Raw genomic sequence first — 20,015 nt, 5'->3', positions numbered from 1 at the left:
CACCAGGCTAAATGTCTTTTTTTTTCACAATACATCCCTGCCTTTTTTGTGGGAACTGTACACTGAAAGCCGTTTTATTCTTTTGCCCCTGCGGCAACGGTGCGAAAAAGGAGTTTTAGCATTCAAAGCGAAGCAGGTATTAGCTTGCAAAATGTGTCTCCTACCTCTTTCCCACTCCTTTTCTCGGTTTTATGTATTTATTATTTAAATTTTGCACTTGTCTACCTTTTGCTGGGCTTCCTCTTTTCTTTTCCCCCCTCTTGGGTGTTTGTTCTGGTGTTTTTAATGAGTGCTGGGTGGAGGTCTTCCCCAGTGCACGTCTTCTCTGTAGAGTGAGGCTGATGGGTAGGGTGGGGAGACGGGGTGGACACAGTCGGGGAAATCTAATTTACAGGTGGGAGATTGGAATGTGTGTGTGTGAGTGTCTGTTTGTGCGTGTGTGCGTTTGTGTGTGTGTGTGTGTGTGGAGATAAAAGATGATGTGTCCCCAAATGACTTTGGTTTTAACGGCGGAAGAAGTGCCTGCTAAGCACAGGCCCTCATTAGCATACAGATCAGGAGGCACTTTAAGTGTTTGTTAAGTATAACTCACCATGGCTTTGTCAAACCCATAAAAGAACTGTCCTTTCACTGCAAATGCCAGTGCTGGTCTATCCCTGTACCCTTTTTTATTGGCTTACACTCTGGTTAAGAGTAATTCTACTGGAGGTTACCTTGGACACCAGACCTTTCCTCTTAAGCCCATTTACTGCTCCTGCATCAATGCGCCTCTGCGTGCAGTAGGAGTCTGTGGCTGCATCCCAGAAGCCCCCACTGCACCTTACCCCTCTGTTTTGGGCTAGGGCCTCTCTTATGTGTAGTTCACAGAGGCTGCCGCTGTAGCTTATGTTCACCTCTGCAGAAATGGAAGTCTGTATAGAGCAACGCATATCTGTAAGGACTATCACTGGCCTGCTACGCCACCTTGTTGTCCTTTCATTGTGTTTTGTGTTCCGCCTCTGAACGAGCTGAGGAGATTCCCAAATCTGTCTGCTTGAAGGACGTTTTATGATATCACCGAATTATTAAGATTGATAGATCTCAGTTGTGGTTTGGATAGCACCAATGTGTTTGACCGTGGACTCTTTCAGAGACGGTCAAACACAATTGCTTCCGTTTTTGCTTTGTTTACATGGAATTCATAAAAACCTTGACTCTGGTGTGCTTTTTTTTTTGATTGATTAATTGTTTCATTGATTGACACACAGACTCACCAGTGCAGGAGTATGGGTTGCATAGCTTCTCCATTATAGACAGCCATAAGTAGCTATAACCAAATACATCCTCTTCAGAAAAGAGATGGAGGTAGGCTTTGACCAAAGAAGCAACCGGAACTGGGGTTTATAGGACATGTGCGCTTAACAGTACCACTGCTGAGAACGTATATAGCAACTGACTGATTCGAATGAGCGCTGGGCTTCATGCCTGAGATACTCTACATCCTTTCAAGCAGCTTGCATTGCACCAAATTTGTTTGGGAACTTAAGCTAAATCGATGTAGTCTTCTCTGTATTGGAAAAGCCAGCATACCTGTTTTTTGTTTTATGCCTTACAAAGTCACGTCAATGTGTATATTTCTCTCCCTCTGACTCAATAACCTCCCCTCTGCCAAAGTTGTCAGGGCGCTGAGGGTTCATGTCACGTCCCCCACCATCCCTCGCCCAAAGAAAACAAACCTTTTGGTGCTCCTTTGTTCAATATACTCGGTGTCTTGTCAAAAATATTGACCAGCAGTGAGTTTTCTGGTGTCTCAATACACAGTTTGAGGCACCAAACAACTTTAAATCAGATATATTTTCCTGTTGGAAAACTTTACGAAAGTCTTGCAATGGGTAAACCTCACTCAGAGGCAGCAAAATAATCCATGACCTGACCAGCTGACCTGGAGACGCCATGGGAGCGAGCATTCCTGTTTACAACCTCGGTGTACATCTTTCACACTTAAAGAAAACCTGATATGTTTATACCTGAAGATTTGTTGCTGCTGCCAGTAGCAAAACGGAAGAGTTTGCACAAATGCAGTGAATCATATTGCATGATATCATACCACCTTGTACTGCACTGAGACAGGTCTGAACTGAATCGAAATGGATTGTTTGTTGCTTAAACTGTAGCTTAGGTGCATCAAATAGTTCATTCTGTGTCAAGATGAATATAGATAAATAGATACACACCCCTACTAGTGAGCGATAGAGGCTAATTGATTGTCTTGACCATAGATTAATTTGCTTATGGTAATTATCCAAAGAGATCACAATTGATTTGACAGTGATATGTTGATGCTGAAAATTGCTACCCATACCGCTGCCAAACTAAAATTCAATTATGAATGAACAGGAGGAACAAGTATGACTGCAGTTTGCACCTTGATGCTTTTTTCATTTACATACTGAAATGTTGGTGGGATTCCTTAAAGGATTTTTGTCTTTTTTTCTCTCTCTCTCTGTCTGTGTATCTACAGGTTTACTGGCCCAAACCTTCCCTCACCCATCATCAGCAGCAAGAACTGGCTGCGACTGCACTTCACCTCCGATGGCAACCACAAGTTGAGAGGCTTTAGTGCCCAGTACCAAGGTAGGACCCCACCAGAGAATTTATACTTCTGTATATTTTAGCTTCAGCTTCGTTTGTGTCTTGTCTCATTTGCCGCATCACACTTGATATCAATTATAGGTCAAAAGACAATTCATCATTCAGAACGATAACATTGTATTTCTGTCATAGATTATTTCTGATTCTTTAATTTGCAAAATGAGAATATAATCGCATATTGACTCGAGAAAAGCAGGGCAGAACTTTTCTCTGGCAGCACTTATGAATTCAAACTTTAATATAATTAGGTTTTTCAGCTGCCAAAGTGGCTACATTAAAGAGCCATTAAGTCTCAGTCTGACTCTCAAAAAGTTATTCATTTTAAAACAAAAACAAAATTATTAAAAAAAGATGAAAATAAGAAACACTTGTTCCACTTGTTCCCAGTGCAAATCAGCTTGAATTCTCCTTTACTGAAATGAATTAAGACTGAATCAAGATTGTTTTGATGCTGCATTAGAGAACAAGGGACATTGCGGCATTTCACTCCATTGGTGGATTCTTGCAAATGCTTTCAGCAAAACAGGATTTGCAGACTCAATACCAGGCTGTCCTCACAAGACCATACAGGCAGACACACATGCACACACACACACGCACACACACAATCCTTTCTCTCTCTCTCTCTCTCTCTATCTCTCTCTCTCTCTCTCTCTCTCTCTCTCTCTCTCTCTCTCTCTCTCCCCTGCGTCCACCCCAGTCCCATTACTCTCAGAGGTTCAGGGGTCAGCTTTGAGAAGAGATGAGCAGGGAAAAAGGATTAGCCTGGCCGCAAAAAAAGACAATCTCTGAGGATCTCACCTCTAGTCATCTGCTCAAAGATTCAAACGAGATGGAAAGAGAGAGCGAGAGAGGGAGAGGGAGGGAGAAGATGGAAAGGCAGGGAGCCTAAAGGATTACAGGTCCAATGTTAGATAAATAAATAATATGTTTGGAAGATCAGAGAGAAATGGGAGAAGACGACTAATACTTTAATTAGATTAACCGTTGACTCCATCTATTGCATCCCCAACCCACCGCCCACCACCACCCCGCCTCTTCACTACAATTCCCATGATACCCCAGCAGAGGCTTGTCTCAGTGGTGGAGCGACTCTCGATTTAACGTCTTCATCCGCTCAATTCCCTCCCTTTTCCCCTATCAGTGCTCCTCCTCAGTGTTTTGTGGCAGAGGAAGGCGGCCCTTCCTCCTCCTCGGCTCAAAAAAGTGCTGGCTTCCTTACCTGCTGGGAACATATGATTATATTTTCTGTAATCACTGTATTACACACACAAAAAAACACTTCTTTTTTTGCAAATTTGCATCCAAATACATAATAAAAAAACACAAACTCTAACACATAACTGCTTATAATACTGGTGAGACTAAGCAATGGATAAAAAGGCCTTTTTTCAAATCAAAAACAAAAACAAAACAAACAAAAAAAATCTATTGTCAAGAGCAGACAAGGTAATTAAATTGGATGAGTGTTTATGGATGTGTGAAGGGGAGCACAGATAATGCTGATGGTGGTTTTGAAATTGGTGAATAAATATGCATTTAGATGAGCCTCTTATTTTGCGATGATGAGCTCCCCTTTTTCAGATGAATATGCAGTGATTTTTTTTCCCCGTTTACTCTGCAATTATCATCAAACTCAATAATTTAAACCTCATCTTGTCACTGTATAGAAACGAGTGTTTGTGCTACTCATATCCACTTTTATATAGCCCACCCACTAATCCTCGTTATTCCCTGCCACCTCCACTCCACAAAATAGGAGGAAAATTGCACATTGTTGAGCTCTCGTTGCCTTTCCTAATAGGGACTTTATAAACTGCATTAACGTCATGTGTGAATTATTATGACACTAGTCACGGCTCTTTGGAAGCACATATTCTTGGTGTGTGTTGTCTGTTATTATCATGCGTGGAGTGTGTGCCAGGATGTGAAGTGTGGGCTTGGCTGTGTGCGTTATGCCACAGGTTCTCAGCCTTTTCCATCTCAAGGCCTGCCTGTTCATCATTATAATGCGTCAGGGCCCATAAGGAAAGGGGGAAAAAAATCACAAGCTCTCATCTATTCTTTTGTTTATTAAACAAGTGCTGGCATTAATAACAGTTAGTAGTACGTCGTAAAAGCAGAGTTTTGCATAAATGTAAAAAAATAAATAAATAAAAAAAAAAAAAAATCAAGAATTCCATAAAAAATTCAATTAGAATAATTATAGTCACAGTAAAATATTTTTTTTGCAGCAATAAAAATCCTTGAAATAAAAATTATAATAATAAAATCAGGTCAGTATCCACAAAAACAGGTTATCCCAACAACATGCCAAGTTATTGCCTATGAGTTTTTAAAGTTGTGCCTCTTGAATAGCATCCAGCCAGATTAAAAAAAAAACAAACAAAAAAAACAAAACAAAAAAAAAACGAAATAAATAATTAAACGTTGGCCGCTGCATTATCCCTCAGTTGCACTTGTTATCTGCATCAGACAATTAAACACAACTGTTGTAAGTGGGCAAATGTTACACTGTCTGCTTTCTAATGTGTCTCATGCTGCGTTTCCACTCCAGTTAAGAAGATGACTGAGCTCAAGTCTCGAGGTGTGAAGATGCTGCCCAGCAAAGACAACCACCACAAGATATCAGTGTGTAAGTGACAAACATTACTCACTGTGTTAGTTTTGCAAAGACAGCCGGCCTAGTTTGCCACTTGAAACAACAATGGCCCTCAGCTATCAAGGCAGCTTACGACCCAGCGTGACCCCAGAAGTGCACCGTGCAAAACTGCTGAGGGTTGATTTGACAGTGAGACTCTACTGACAAAAAAATGCAGAGTAAATTCAGATTTTACAGTTTGAACTCTGATGAGCTGCTTAGTTCTCATCTACATAGATGTGCAATATTTAGAAAAGTACCCTTGATTTAATTGGAGTAGCTGATATATAGTGAATATGTCACTGCACTGCTTGAATGATTCTGTTAACTGTACTGGAATCTAACATTTTACCTTGAAATTTCACGGGTGCTCTGTTTTGTTCTCCAAAAAAAAAAAGAAAAAAAAAAAAAAAAAGAAGTCATCGTTATATGATGAATATGTGTTGTGTTCCCTGTGGGAGGTGATATGGTGGCCTTCTCAACTTTTATCCTTCCTCCACTTTTGTCCAGTGTCGTTCAGTTTTCTCTCCTTTCTCTGGTCCGAGCAAAGGCTTAGTGTTGACTGGTAAAAGCATGAAGGCCACACTGTCTGTGGCTGAAACGCAGCGCCAGTACCCAAAGGACGGTGGCAATTACACTGGTTGCCCTTTTCTCCATGGCACGGAGAATCTATCTCTTTCTTTCTCTTTTCATGGGTGCACTGTTTGCTATCCCACCTCCTTTTATTTCAACATCTGTAACCTTCACATCCTCATTCCTGCAAGTCACCTGACGACCTGCGGAGGGAAAGAGTGACAGACGGAGAAAGGGTTTTAGAACAACCTGTTCAACAGGAAAGAGGTGCATTAATGATAATCTTGCCTCAAAGCCTTTTCAATTTATTTCACCCACCCCTACCCTCCCACCTTTGTATTACCTCCCCTTATCTTTTACTTATTTCACTTTGTACCCAATTGTTTTTCCTCGTCTGTTTCTAATTTAATTTCCTCCACTATTTTTGCTTTATTTGAGTGCATGTGACTCACCATTGGGAAAAGAAGAAAAGAAAAAAAAAATCACCATGGGACATATTTCTTTCTCTCTTCATAGAGTATTGATTTTGCAGTCAGACCTTTAAAATCAAATATTGCATAATGGGTGTCAATACTTACTTTATTTGATAGAGAATTATTGAATCCAACATTCAATGTGAATTGTGTCTCCTATAAAATTTTGAATGAGCTTAAATTCACAATCCTATTGATTGGGTTGTAACATAGTCCTTTTCCTCTATTTATCCAACCGACTGTCTTTAAGCCTCTCTTTATTTCTGCCATTTATTTGGTTACCTGCCAGCAGCGAGCCTTATCTTTAATTCATTAGTTTCCTGTCTCGCTGTGGGGCCTGGGCCAATCAGGAGGTGTCACTGTGACTTGGCCCCGCCTGTCAGACCCGTGACCGCGCCCAGTCTGTCAGGCCTCGCTCATTTGGCTAAGCTCACTTGGCCGCTCTTGTCTCTTTGCCTTTGGGCGCCGTGCACCTACTGACATTATTTAACTGCATACCTCCAGGGATGTGCACCGGGTGAGAATTTACCAGATAAGAAATGGTAAGCAGGAAAATGGTCAAGGTGCATGTCAAATGAGGCATCGCATTGATGTACACAAATGCTAATAATAGTGGCAACACAAATGTCAAGCACCTCTCGTGTGTCATGGAAAAAAAAATGCTAATGCAGACGCTTCTGCCAGATCTGCAATGAGTCGTCAGGCTCTGCAGCTTTAAAACCTTCTTTGCCGGTTAAGACTTTGCAACTTTTTTCATTGTAGGATTGATTCGTCTTCATTCTCGTCTCTCTCCCTCTCTTTTTCTTTTTATGAATGTTCCGTTGTGTACCTCAGTGTCTCAGATGGGTGTGGCGCAGGGCCACAACATGTGTCCAGACCCAGGGATCCCAGACCGAGGAAAAAGAAAAGGCTCTGACTTCAGGTAAAAGCAGCTCATGGGTGATTTCAGGAGCGGCATGCACCATTTCAATTGGCCCATCTTTACCTACGTTTGTATTATTGCTTATCTTGTTAGCATTTTTCCCAATTCCGTCAAAGTTTGTTTATCTGCAGCACCTTAGGTCATAAGATATATCACTCAATTAACAGTAGTGTATGTTGTCATTGGCAAAATTGTGTTATTATTGATAGCAAATCAAACTGAATTTTTATTTGTTTTATTGGAAAAACCACTGCAGGCTATGAGAATGAAAGAAAATAAGATAGAAAAAACTATACTTTGAAACGCCCTATAAGTTATTTGGCACTTCTCCTATCTTCAATTGTTGAGCGACTGCCATTTTTTAGCATTATATTTCATGATGCTAAAAACATTCCCCACCTATCTTTGTGGGAGTGTAGCAGTGTGTAGCAGCAGCTTTCGGGGGAGAAGATTATTGTGCCTGTTTCGCATTACCCGTAACCGCTCTCCTCGCTGTCTCTGGATTTGCCTCACAATGAATGCTATCTCAGGAGCTAGCTTAACGCTTCATTCCAAGGTAAATAAAGCTCGTCCCAGGAGGTTTTACCGCGGGCTCGGCTCGGAGACTAAAAACGTGATCGGTAAAGATGCCATATTACTTTCAAAACCAAACCTAATTGAGCACATGCTTATACATTATATTGTGTTTGCCATCAAGCTGCACCCCTGTAGTTTCACAAAAGGAAATAAATAAATAAATAAACAAATGAATAAATAAATAAATAAATAAATAAATAAATAAATAAATAGATAGATAGATAAATAACCTCTGGCTCAAACAAATGAGACACATTCATGCTTTAAAGGCGACATGACATTTTGGTATCGCCTGCTGGGCCTCAGGGGGGTTTCAAGAGATGGGGGCTGATTGAATGGAAACAAAAGAGTCATGTTGAAAGAGAGATAAATTTAGATCGTTTCAAAGTATTAGTTTAATGAGAATGCCACACAGAATGTCTGTTATACGGGTTCAGCAACCTCAGTTTTCACTTAATAGGTAGTAATGACACGGTTCTCCAGATAACTGACTTCAGCCTTCAACACAAGGCTGTGTTTTTGCTAACTTAATTGTCAGGGCCTAATTAACTTTGTGTAGGTGACTTGAGAGAGCTCCGTTAGGTGCTGCAGTTAAGTTGAGGATTAATATTCCTCACGCGGCATCGTTTTTTTTTTTTTTTTTTTTTTTTTCTCAGTTGTTTTGTGTTAAGGTGGAATGAGGTAAGTTTGAGGGATCAGAGATTTAATTAACGCTCTCCTCCAAAGTTTGTTTCAAAATTACAGCTGTTTCTTTTTCCCCCTTTGTACTTTTAACACTGGAATTAAAACATGGAGGCTTTTGAGATAATGACATCAGTAACACGTTTCTTGGGATGCTTTTTTCATGATGGAGGAGCGGCAGAGATTCCAGTCGCACCACAGCACTGAAATACGGTGCTGTGGCAATTGGGCTTTTTAGACTTCTGTGCTGAGATGCAGCAAGATTACAGTGCCAAGTCCTCCCCAAAACCATTACAACAAAACCAAATCTATTGAAACAAATACCTTACTATCTCGGCCAGTGCACACTAATAGGGGTCTCTCTAGGGTGTAGGTATTACCAGTTGGATTAAGGAGCTTCACTCCTGTCACAGCCGCTCTCTGTATCAGTGGTCAACCCTAACACAGACAAATGGGTACCATCCGTCTCCCACGATGCAGCAGTCTCAGAAGTCACAGCAGGGAAGCCAAAGACAATCAGAACTTTTTTTTTTCTTTTTTTTTTTTTTTCCCCCTCCAGTAGACCATTTTGTCTGGTGCTCTTACTTCATCTACACTTTGGCTGTAACAAAGAGATTTCAGAGGAGCAGTAAATGGATTGGGAGGGGACAGGAGCTGGAGAGGAGGAACCATTCTCCTCTTGAGGGCATTTTTAGAAAATGTCAGTATTGGGTTTAAATGACTTTCAAAGGTCAGACAAAGGAGTCTCTTCCTGTCCGTGTGCCAGAACTACAACAGCCTCTCCAGTGCAGAAGTGTCACGTCGGTTGATAAAACACAGAAGGATAAAGCACGAGTCAGTTCTGGTCAACTGTATATTAACGTCTCTGATACTGACGAATTGTCTCTGTATCCAATCCTGCTGCAGACGCGGGGCCACAGTGCATTTTTCCTGCGATGAGGGCTACGAACTGCAGGGCTCGAAGAGCATCAGCTGTCTGCGGGTGACGGACAGTTACGTGGGCTGGAGCGATGACCGCCCCATCTGCAGAGGTGAGGATTGATATGTGGGTTGTGCATTTATGCACTTCTATAATGGAGGTAGTCTGGAGGCGACCTCCATTTACATTTCCATACTTATATGCCCCGATGCTAATGTGTTTGTGTGTGTGTGCGCGTGCTGTCCGCCTCTTGATCACTCATTGCATATTAAGTGCAGATGCCCACTCTGTTTCTCTCCATTTTCTCTATTATCGATTCGGCATTCATCATTTTACTGTGACTGGCCTGACTTTGACCTTTGGCCACCTCCCCTCCGCCTCCACTCCCTCCCTCTGTTTGCCATGCTGGCACAGTGCTGCCCATCAGGCATATCTCCCTGACTCCTAACCAGTTTGTGACAGGCAGAGAGAGCAGTCAGGCTCCCTCTATGGTTTCTGTTGTGTGCCTGCTGGCTATGTGCTTCTCATTTTCTAGCCTCAGTGAACTGTATTAATCAGAGTAGATTTGGTTGTTAGCCTTTTTTTGTATTAACTGACAGGTATCCGGCTTGTGATGTGTATTCATCCAAAAAGGCCATGTTACTTTTGTCACTTCAGCTTAAGGCAAAAAGAAAAAAAAAATAACCTTTGAAACCTCTGATTTTTTTTTTCTCTCTTTTTTTTAAAATTTAACATGAATTTGGATTCGGCTGGCAGTGTGCTCAAGTGCTTAAAGGGGAATAAAAGTGTCATTTAGACTTATTACTGTTTATATCTAATTTAAAATCCGATGATCATTTTTGCAATGCATGTCGTATGTAATTAAATATTTTAACATCTACTTGTTTTTCATTGTTTTTAAAATTCTAACTTCAGGGTGTCAATCCTGGCTTGAATATAACTGCTGTCCCAACAAAGAAAGCCACCCTAAATGAATAAACTTGGATCTGACTATACTGTTTGTAAGGTGACATGTTTTTGAAGGATTATTCCAGGGCAAAGACAAATATTTTTTTTTTTTTTTTTTCCTGTGGCTGTCAGGTGATTGACAGTAAGCAGAATGTAACATAATTACAGAGGATGTCAGTGACAGCTGAAAAGTTTAGGCTACGTCCTACATCCTTTACATCGTGACACGATGCCCTCCGGCCTCACTTACCCAGTCAAAGACCTTGACACATTCTCTGGTCCAATCAGAGGGCTCTGAATGTGTGCACTCACACGGAAACAATCAATTTGAGTGCGACAAAAAGGTAAAAACAGACAAAACTCTGTCAAAACCAGCTCAAGGCTTCATGTGTACTGTTAGAGATGCTCTTATTCTGACAAGTCTGTGGAAGTCTGAAGGGAGGAAATGAATGAATCCTTGTACAGCCTCAATATTTATATTAAATTGGATATTTTAACATGTTTAGTCGTGTATCAAAATGTCAAACAAACGGTTTCTGACTAAAAAAAAAAAATGTCTTTAGTCAAATATATAACTTTGCAAATTAAGGAGAGTGCAACACTAAAATTACCAGTTGACAGTGTGTGCATAGTTAATTTTCTGATTACTCTCTGTGCTGTCACTCACATGGATATACCTCATTAAGCTGTTTACAAACTAACTCCAGCCTGTTGCTATCTCTATTTATTTACTCATAGCATACCAGGGAGAAAAAGAATGCAGAATGAGATAAACGAGAGGAAAGATAGGGTATGTTGAAAGAGAATTATAATGAAAGGGAAAATTTTGAAAGCGATACAGCAGCACATGCAAATAGCCACACAGGGGGGTACACACACACAAGCACACGGATACAAACACTCACACATGCACATTTGTAATGTCTTGTTTGCTTTGGTAGCTTGTGGCGAAGTGTGATTGGCACCCATCGTCATCAGCCACTCAGTCAGAGATTCACAAATCTGCCATATAGTCATTAGGCTGTGTTTGGGTGTGAAAGCCTGCTTTCAGTCAGTATTTCCTTTTAAACTGACAAATGCGGGGTGGCGGTGGTGGCGGGGAGGTGATTATTTGTCTTGTTTCATTGATTCGACAGCGCTTAATGCCGGGTCGTTACTCCAAAAGCGCCCCGTAATTGCAAAGTGCTGAGGGATAACTCCAAAAAGTTGTGGAGTAATTAAGCCAAACAATTTGGCCTTGCGCTACGAATGAGATGTTCATAAATCACAATGTCACATATTACATAAACAGAACAAGTCGTATGAAAACTGTCCTTGAGGCAGGCTTAGGATGAAGTAAAGGCTCCGTCTGTGGCACAGGAAGGATCTTCAGACCCGTGACACTGATAGCATTGAGCTATTTGTAGCATCTATTCATTCAAACAGAGCTGTCAATAGGAGAACTAATTAGTGACATGGTGGGAGAGAGAGAGAGAGAGAGAGAGAGAGAGAGAGAGAGAGAGAGAAAGGATTATAAAATAGAGACTGGGAGAGGGGCGGACGAGGAGAAAAATTCAAGAGCTTAAATATAAGATATGGAGACTAATGAACTCAACTAGATATTTGCACTCTGGCTCAGTTTGGTGCTGTGTGTAGTCATGTTTAATTATAGAGGAGGGTAGGCAGAAATTCATCAAAACGCTTTTGTTGGTAGACAATGTAATTTGTGTAAATTATCTTGACATAGTGATTGGCTGAAGTGTTGATACCGCAAGATCAAGCTCTTCACACTTACAGACGGACCATTAGTAATATTTCCTGTCCTTCGTTAATGCCGTGTAGTGCATTTTCCATCTACTTTTTACTCTTATGTCAGCCAAATTGTGCCAGTTTCCTTACTTTCCACATTCATCCGTTTTCTTAACAATCCACTCTCGGACAAAGTTGTCTGATGCAATCAGCTGGGCATTTTATCCCCTTTATCATGGCCTCTAGGCCATCTTCGTTACTCCACTCCCGTTAATGTGCTTGGAGAAATCCAGTTTTCCAGGGGCTCCCCCATTCATTTTTGTCTTTGAGTGATCCAATTGAGCCAAAATGAGATTATACCACTACGAAGAGGGGGGACACCGATCCCAGGAGGGTCATATTGATGGAAGGATTTCTCCTCTGTGCTACTATCACCTAGGCAGCAACAGGAATAAAAAAAAAAAAACGGAAACACAGTTCAGGATATGATTTTACTGTTTTGTATCATCAAATACAGATGCTATGGTCTGCACCGGTGAAGGTCAAGTTTCAAAGCATCATTTTTTAAAAAAATCTTCCACTCTCCCTCATGTGAATAAAAGAAAGTTAACGAGCAATATCCAACCTGTTTTTTGTGTATAGACCGTAATATTTGTGTTGCTTGGTCTCATGCTTTGGCCTACGCACTCTTTCTGAAGTGCAAGTGGCTTGCCAATCAAATGATCATGTTTTGTATCATGGAATGCCATTTTCAGCCTTTCCCTTTTCTGTGAAATGAACTTTGACTTCATTGACTTCTGCTGCCTTCCCTGGAGTTAAACTAGGAACTAGAATTGTCCCCGTTCAACTTTTGGTACTGTGCCTTTGTTGTGCTGCAGAACATTTGAATGAAGATTAAACATTGTCCAGGAATAATTGAAGATGTATCTGTGTCTTAAATTAGCATTAGTCATCATTAAATTCACCAGAGCTATCATTAGCACAGGAAGAAAGAGGGGGAAAAAAAGACTTCATCATCGACGAGTTCATATTCATCCTCTGGAGGTAATAATATCCACAGTTCCCCTTTTTGCTCATACTTTCTTTTTTCCCCTTGGGTCACACCGATTATTTATTTATTTTTTTTGTGAATCATTGTGGTCATTGATTACTGAGTGATCAGCCCGCTGGACTTTCATTTCAGTTGTCGGGAAAAAAAAAAAAAAAAAAATTAAAAAGCCCAGGGCAGGAGTGATCTGGCCCAATAATCTCCATTATTTAACAAAAAAAAAAAAAAAAAAAAAAAAAAAAAAAAAGGGTGGGGGGGATGATACTTCAGTGGACTTGGTCGCCGCTGTATTATTTTCATTAAGGTCACCCTAACTGTCAGCACCACTCAAATTAATTACTTAATTTGTCCCTAAACTTCCCCAAAGTTCTTTTTACAATTTAATAGAGGTGGTTTGGAGGGAGAGGGGTGGTGCGTGGAGCCACTGAGCGGCGCTTGAACACCCGCAGGACCTCTCTTAGACGTAACTCATTAAGATCAGGGTGGCTGTGTCCAAGTCCATTTAAATACTTTCATGTTAACCCCCCCCACACACACACACACATCCATTCCCGCCACCACCCCACATACATACACACAGACTTCCTAAAAGACTCATTACCAATACCGCTTTAATTTGAAAAGGTGTTTAAAAGTTCGGCCATGCAGACGCCTCAGGGCCTCGATAAGAAAAGTCACATCGTCCTTAAAGAGTCGGTTTGCTCACCTGTGCTCTCCGATGTGCATATCTAGATACGCTCGAGTGAACAAAAGCTATGGCGATCAGCAATTACAGCATTCGGCATGCTTGTTGTGTTGACTGCGCTTTTTCTCGGAGTGATTTATGGCTTTGATTGAATTTGTCATTAGTCTCCCATTCATGTGCATTTTAACTGCCACACTGAATTGGCAGGTCAAGTACTTAGCGAGTGCACTTCAGTCGATTTTGTTTGGATGGCACTTCTGTTTACGACTGGATGATCGCTCATAAACAAAACAATTGCCGAGTTATCCTTACCGGGCACTTGCCAGACAGCTGCACATTTTCAAAGTTATCCTCGCTTACACCGCAGATAAGACACTGATGCCTTGTTGCCTCGATTCAGAACACAACAGTATCAGCAGTTTGTAGGTGATTTGAAGTTAGTCAGTGATTTGATCTTCATGATCCTGCCACTGGAGGATTATGTTCAGTGTGGCTTACTCAGATTACGATGGTGTTTTATTGTCTTCTCTGACAAGACAAAGATGAATAGTGAATTTGCTTTTCTGCCTTCGTGCAGCTGTCTTTTGATATGGTTTTAAGTCCCAATCCACGTTCCCAGAAGGGAATTTGGTGCTTGGTTTTTATTTTTATATTATTTTTGATCTTGTCTTGAGTGTCTTATTACTTTCAACAGCGGTGTATAGCCTTTCTTTTTACCATGCTGGTAATGGTTGTCCTATCTTTAGTTTCTTGAACCGCTGGCCACATCCAGTCTGGAGCTGCATGTTTTCAAAAATAACTTCTTTGTGGTTTATAAAAGAAAAAAAAAGTGTTATGTTAGATTGTCAGTGACCCACTCTCTCTTTCATCACCTGTAGCACCCATGTGTGGAGGTCAGCTGAGAGGACCCAATGGCATCATCACCTCTCCAAACTATCCGGTCCAGTACGACAACAACGCTAACTGTACCTGGGTCATCACAGCCACGGATACATCCAAGGTAAAAGCCATTACTCATGGGATTAGAGCAGCATTGTGGGGAGCGCTGGTGAAACATTGCCACTGCTTTCCTGCTGTAATCGCTGGCTTTCCCACTGGTGCAAAAAGTGGTTCAGCTGCCAGCAAACTGAAAAGTAGCTGAGTTGTGTGTTTGCAGCTGTAGTGGTGGGACCGGAGAGGAGGCGCTTTGCTGGCACAAATGACTCATATTATACTTCACTAAATGCTGGAGGACATTTTGGAGCCTATTCAACACACCCTGTGATAGAGGCAGACAAAAAAATCCTCAAGATAAAGAATACGAGAGAATAATAAAATAAAAAAAAGGTCAGACTTTAGCCAACGGAAGACAAAGAGAGTTATTAGAAACACCTGTGGTGAGAGAGCGAAGAAGGGAGTGAAAAAAGACAGAAGAGGAATGGAGAGGTTTTAGGGGGTGTGCTCAGAGGATATTGGGATATCATGAAAGTGACATAGCCGCTCCGCTCAGACCAATGACTTTGGAGTTGTGTTCAAGGCCACCCGGCCGCCTGCTTGCCAAATATCCTTCTGTGAACTCAAACAAAATGGTTTTACAAATCTGTTCTCTTATCACACTGTGCTGAGTGAAGGAGAGGCTATGTGGGGTGAGGCAAGGCAAGAAAGGTAGACACACACACACACACACACACACACACACAGTTACTTGGATGCAGACACATGCACACATGCTGGCACCCTTGGGTATACCCGGCGGGCAGCCTGCTGAAACAGACAACGGTACTTTGGACTGTCTGTCGCTGGGCGTCCGGTCCAGATGAAGATGGAGCGAGGCTGTTCTTTCTCTTTAGAGATGTAATGGCCTTCTATTCCTGCCCATCCACACAGGCCCTGCCAGAGGAGACGTTAGGTCAGGCAGGAGACTGAGGCAGAACCGCCAAGGGAGGCAGGCGGGACGTGACACAACTCTTCTACACTAAAACCAACCTCGTGACATCATGACTAATGTGGGCTCTTGTCAAGTGTTGTTCCTTCATAATGCCCCGGGGCGACTGAATGTAGCTCTTTTCAGCTGACATTTTTTCAAGTGTTTTCTCCTTCAGCATCAGGGACACCGAGGTCTCGGTTCCAAAATAGCCAGAGATGGCGAGCAAAGCATATATGGTTATTATGCTTTTTCCGATTTTGTTTGTCCCCTCCTGTGTCCCCTCCGTCCCTCACCTGTTGGCTGGCAGATGGCAGATGAGTTTGTGGGATGAAACTCCATTTATCTGGTGATCTGACCTGTTTTGTCTACACGCCATCCATCTCCGCTCTCCACCTTGGCAATTTTCATTAGGCACTGGGCTTAACATAGGACAGAATGCAATTTGCATTTATATAAGCTTTTTCATTAGGCTTTGCTCTCCCAGCCCTCTGAAAACATTAAGAATTTGGCGGAAGTCAGTGGCAGCCAATTTAAAATAGGAGACCAGGACAGTACTTGCCTTTTCTATATCTTTATTTTTTTTTTTCCTACACTTCCCTCTGTTTTTTTTTCTCCTCTGTTTATTTATCAGCATTTTGCACTATCATACTTTAGACAAACCTTATTTCAGTGGTCGCCTTTATTAGGCTTGCCCCTTGTTTCCTTTGGTTAGGGCACGCTTATTGTTTTTCTTACCTTGTTCCGCCTTCGCTCCCACATTCTCTCCTGCAGCATAGAAATGAGCTGAAATGAGCAGATTTTTCTCTTTTTTTCCCCCTCCATGAAAGTTCAATGCATAAATCCTCATTTTTGAAAACTTTTTTGGCCTCCTTTATGATGGATAAATTCACCTTGTGGAAACCTCAAGTCCCTCTACGCCTCCCCCGCTCATCCCTCGATGTGACTTCGAGTCACAAAGTCAAGCTAAATGGTCCACAGTGGGATCCCTCCTCTTCCTGAGGCGGCCTGCAGGTGTGATGGGGAGCGGCAGCGGTCATGTGGACCGTCTGGCAGATGAGTGATGAATCAGAGGGAGTTCATGATCACCTTATTGGAGATCAGAGTAAAACACCCACACACACATGCAAAACACTGACATGTGCATAAGTGGGTTAAATGAAGGATGGCAGGATGACAACACAAGCCTGGATTGAAATAGAACGTCTACACCTCATCCAAACACAATCATCCAGGTGCAGCAATTCCAAGCTCGCCCATATTGAACATAATGAGTCAATGTGAGTCATAATAGTCACAATCTGACGGTGCAAAGAATGAGGACTGGTGATGTGATGCGATAAAACACAAGCAACTGAGCATGAGCGCAGGGCTAAGTGGAACCGCGCCAGGAAAATGTCCAAACTACAGGAGAGATTGATAAATGGAGAGATGGATGGATGGAGGGATGGGGAGAGTGACAGATGGGAAGGGGTCTCTCCTCTGCACCTGGTGTCGGAGGGGGTCGAGCATCTGCCGTTCACGGTTGTCATGGCGATGTCTCCTCTCTTGTCTAGGTGATCAAGCTGACGTTTGAGGATTTTGACCTGGAGCGTGGCTACGACACCCTGACAGTCGGGGACGGCGAGGTGGTGGGAGACCAGAAGACCGTCTTCCACGTGTGAGTGACTCCTTCGACCTCCATCCTTTGTCCTTATTTCTCTTTCTTTTCCTCGGTGCTTGTGGCTTTATCTGTGTCGTTCTTTCATTTCATGCTGTGGGTTTACTTGCAGCCTGATGCTCCCTGAGCTCAGTCAGCCCACATTGAAAAATGTGTCCGTTCCAAATGTAATTCCTTACAGTATGAAATTAGTTGTGTAAACAGTTGGTAATCTGCTAAGTCATGTAAACACTTAAAGGAACAGTTCACCCAAAATATAAACAGCACTTTCCAAAAACAGTAATATAGATACCTGATATAATCTATAGCTGTCGGAGGTGTAGAGTTTCATTTGGAACTATTTCCTGTGGAAGATCACTGGCAGGCTGACATCTGCCTTTAGTTTGTGCTTATAGGGAGCAGATAGATGTTACTTTGCAACTTCCTTTTTTTGTATTTCGGGTGAGCTGTTTGTTTAAACTCGATTATTTTCTTTGTTTGGAATGCACTCTTCTTTCTTATGTCTGTCGAGTCAGAGAAAGCGATGTCAACAATTTTCCAGTGTAGCCCAAAACCTTTTTGTCCACATTTATTCTGATTATCTGCTTGTAAACACACACCAAATCAGATTGTTTTATTCACCATTCATGTAAACATTTCATTTGACATTGTCAGTTGGAATGCGTTTATTCGGAAATGCTAAAATATTCAGCGCCAAACTGTAGCCCGCATTACATCTGACCTTGTTTTGTTATTGTTTTTTTCTCCTGCATTCGATAGCTCTCTCGCCTTCTCATCACCCTTTCCATCACTCCTCCTCCTTTACTTCCCTTTTTCCTTCACCCTGCAGCACCTCTCTCTTGGCCCCTTTCCGCTCCAGCCCTTTCTCTTTGCTGCTCTGTTTCTCCTTCGTTTCATCACCTCTTGAGGCACTAGCGCATGAAAAATAGAATGCACCACATTGTCAATCACCATTTTCTTCAATGTTAAAAACAAGATCACAGCCATGTGGCGCAGCGTTGCGAACTGCATATTGATGCCCCCTAATGGAGTTTGCACTAGCAGATGCTCCATAACGTTTCACAGGATGTTGTTATTAATTGTGCTGAAATTTACCGCCTTAATAAAGTTTTTATAGATCCATTTTTATGCGAGACTGCCTCGCCCGGGTGGGGACAGGGTAGAGGTGGGAAATAAAGGAGGGAGAGGTTTGTGGAGGAGGCGTTTGTTGAGCGGCAAGGAGCTTCCTTGCTGTAACTTCTGTGTATAAACACAAACACACACACACACACATATACACACACATACACCACAACATTGAAAATGACTTAATCTATCCAATTAAGAATCACCTTTCTCCCATATGGACATCCTCTGAATGCCCCTGTGTGACATGAAACCAAAATAGACAGTGCTAGGATCATCTTTCATTGAGGTCACACAAACAAACTATAAAAAAATATGGCACAAGAGGATAGATTTATCAGCACAATATGTTGTGATAACTTAATCACTCTGCACATATACACCTCTTAATTAAAAGTGGGTGGATTTATTGTGCAAATAAGATTCTCCTGCTTCTTCTTCTTCTTTGTCTTGATCATTGTCCTTTTGTTGTTGTTGTTGGTGGTGGTGGTGGTGGTGGTCATCTTCCTTTTCTTCTTTTCTTCATTCTTGAATTAACTTACTTTGGCTTCTTTTGTCTTCTTGCTTGTACCAAATGTTTTAAATTGGAGGTTTGGGGAAAACAATCGAACAAACAAAAAGGCCTCGCCGAGTAAATTTGCATGCAACAGTTTTAGAGCACTTTGCTTTTATGAGGAACGTCGGATAGTTTGATGTAAAACCTCAGGTGTTAAAAAAAAAAAAGTTGCTGTTTACAGTTGCATTAAATAGATTTCACGATGCAGTGAAAGCAGGGCCTTTGGCTAGTAAGCTGAAACCGAGCGCACGGTGCAGAAAATGCAGACCCTGTCCGATGTCTGACAACTCTCAGCAAAACCTCCCGCTGCCGTCGAAGCAGTTGGCCGTGGTATCTCACACGATGTGCAGTCACACGCTGTACATCCACACAGGGCGCTCTTTAAACACGCTTTATGCTTAACAAGCTTTTCCATCTTGTCTCTATTTGCAGCCTGTCTGGCACGACCACTCCAGACCTGGTCGTCAGCACCAGTCACCAGATGTGGCTCAACTTCAAAACAGACGACACCAGCGGCTCCCTGGGCTTCAAGGTGTCATATGAAGGTAAGGACATCTCAAACATCCCGGCTGTCAAGCAGAGGCGGGGAGGGGGAAGGGGTGCGCTGGCTACCTTGCCTGCCTTTATTAGACTTGTCACAACTTATCACACTCGGAAATGTATTTCAAAACAACTTCTCACACTTGAGCTAGTCAACGTGCCTGGCGCTCAGGCGGCATCAAAAGCGGCAAGGTCATTAAAAAAGGATCGCTTGTCTTGTCTGAAATCAAACGGCCCTGCGTCGCCTCAACATTTCAAACCTAATGTGACACAGATTCACAGAGCTAGTCAAGGTAATAAAGAGACAATAGCGTGTAGGTATCTTTTACAATTACTGTTCTAATCTAAGCAAAGCTCCATTTTTGGCACCCTCAGAGAGAATGAAAATTGCCTCTTTTTTTGCTCT

General features: G+C 42.0%; 1 protein-coding gene across 1 annotated transcript in view; it reads left to right on the top strand.

The window, feature by feature from the left end:
- The window catches only part of csmd2 (CUB and Sushi multiple domains 2), a 277,838-nt gene that overhangs the window by 124,249 nt on the left and 133,574 nt on the right, over positions 1–20,015 (top strand). Inside the window, exons 6-12 of the mRNA XM_030063504.1 lie at positions 2,501–2,613; positions 5,189–5,266; positions 7,153–7,240; positions 9,404–9,528; positions 14,704–14,825; positions 17,285–17,388; positions 19,502–19,614. Coding sequence (XP_029919364.1) covers positions 2,501–2,613; positions 5,189–5,266; positions 7,153–7,240; positions 9,404–9,528; positions 14,704–14,825; positions 17,285–17,388; positions 19,502–19,614 — 743 coding nt within the window. The remainder of the gene's footprint in view (positions 1–2,500; positions 2,614–5,188; positions 5,267–7,152; positions 7,241–9,403; positions 9,529–14,703; positions 14,826–17,284; positions 17,389–19,501; positions 19,615–20,015) is intronic.

Source organism: Myripristis murdjan, chromosome 11 (genome assembly GCF_902150065.1).
Source record: "Myripristis murdjan chromosome 11, fMyrMur1.1, whole genome shotgun sequence".
NCBI lineage: Eukaryota > Metazoa > Chordata > Actinopteri > Holocentriformes > Holocentridae > Myripristis > Myripristis murdjan.
The sequence above is the reverse complement of the archived record's forward strand: the minus strand, read 5'-3'. Positions and strand labels throughout refer to the sequence as shown.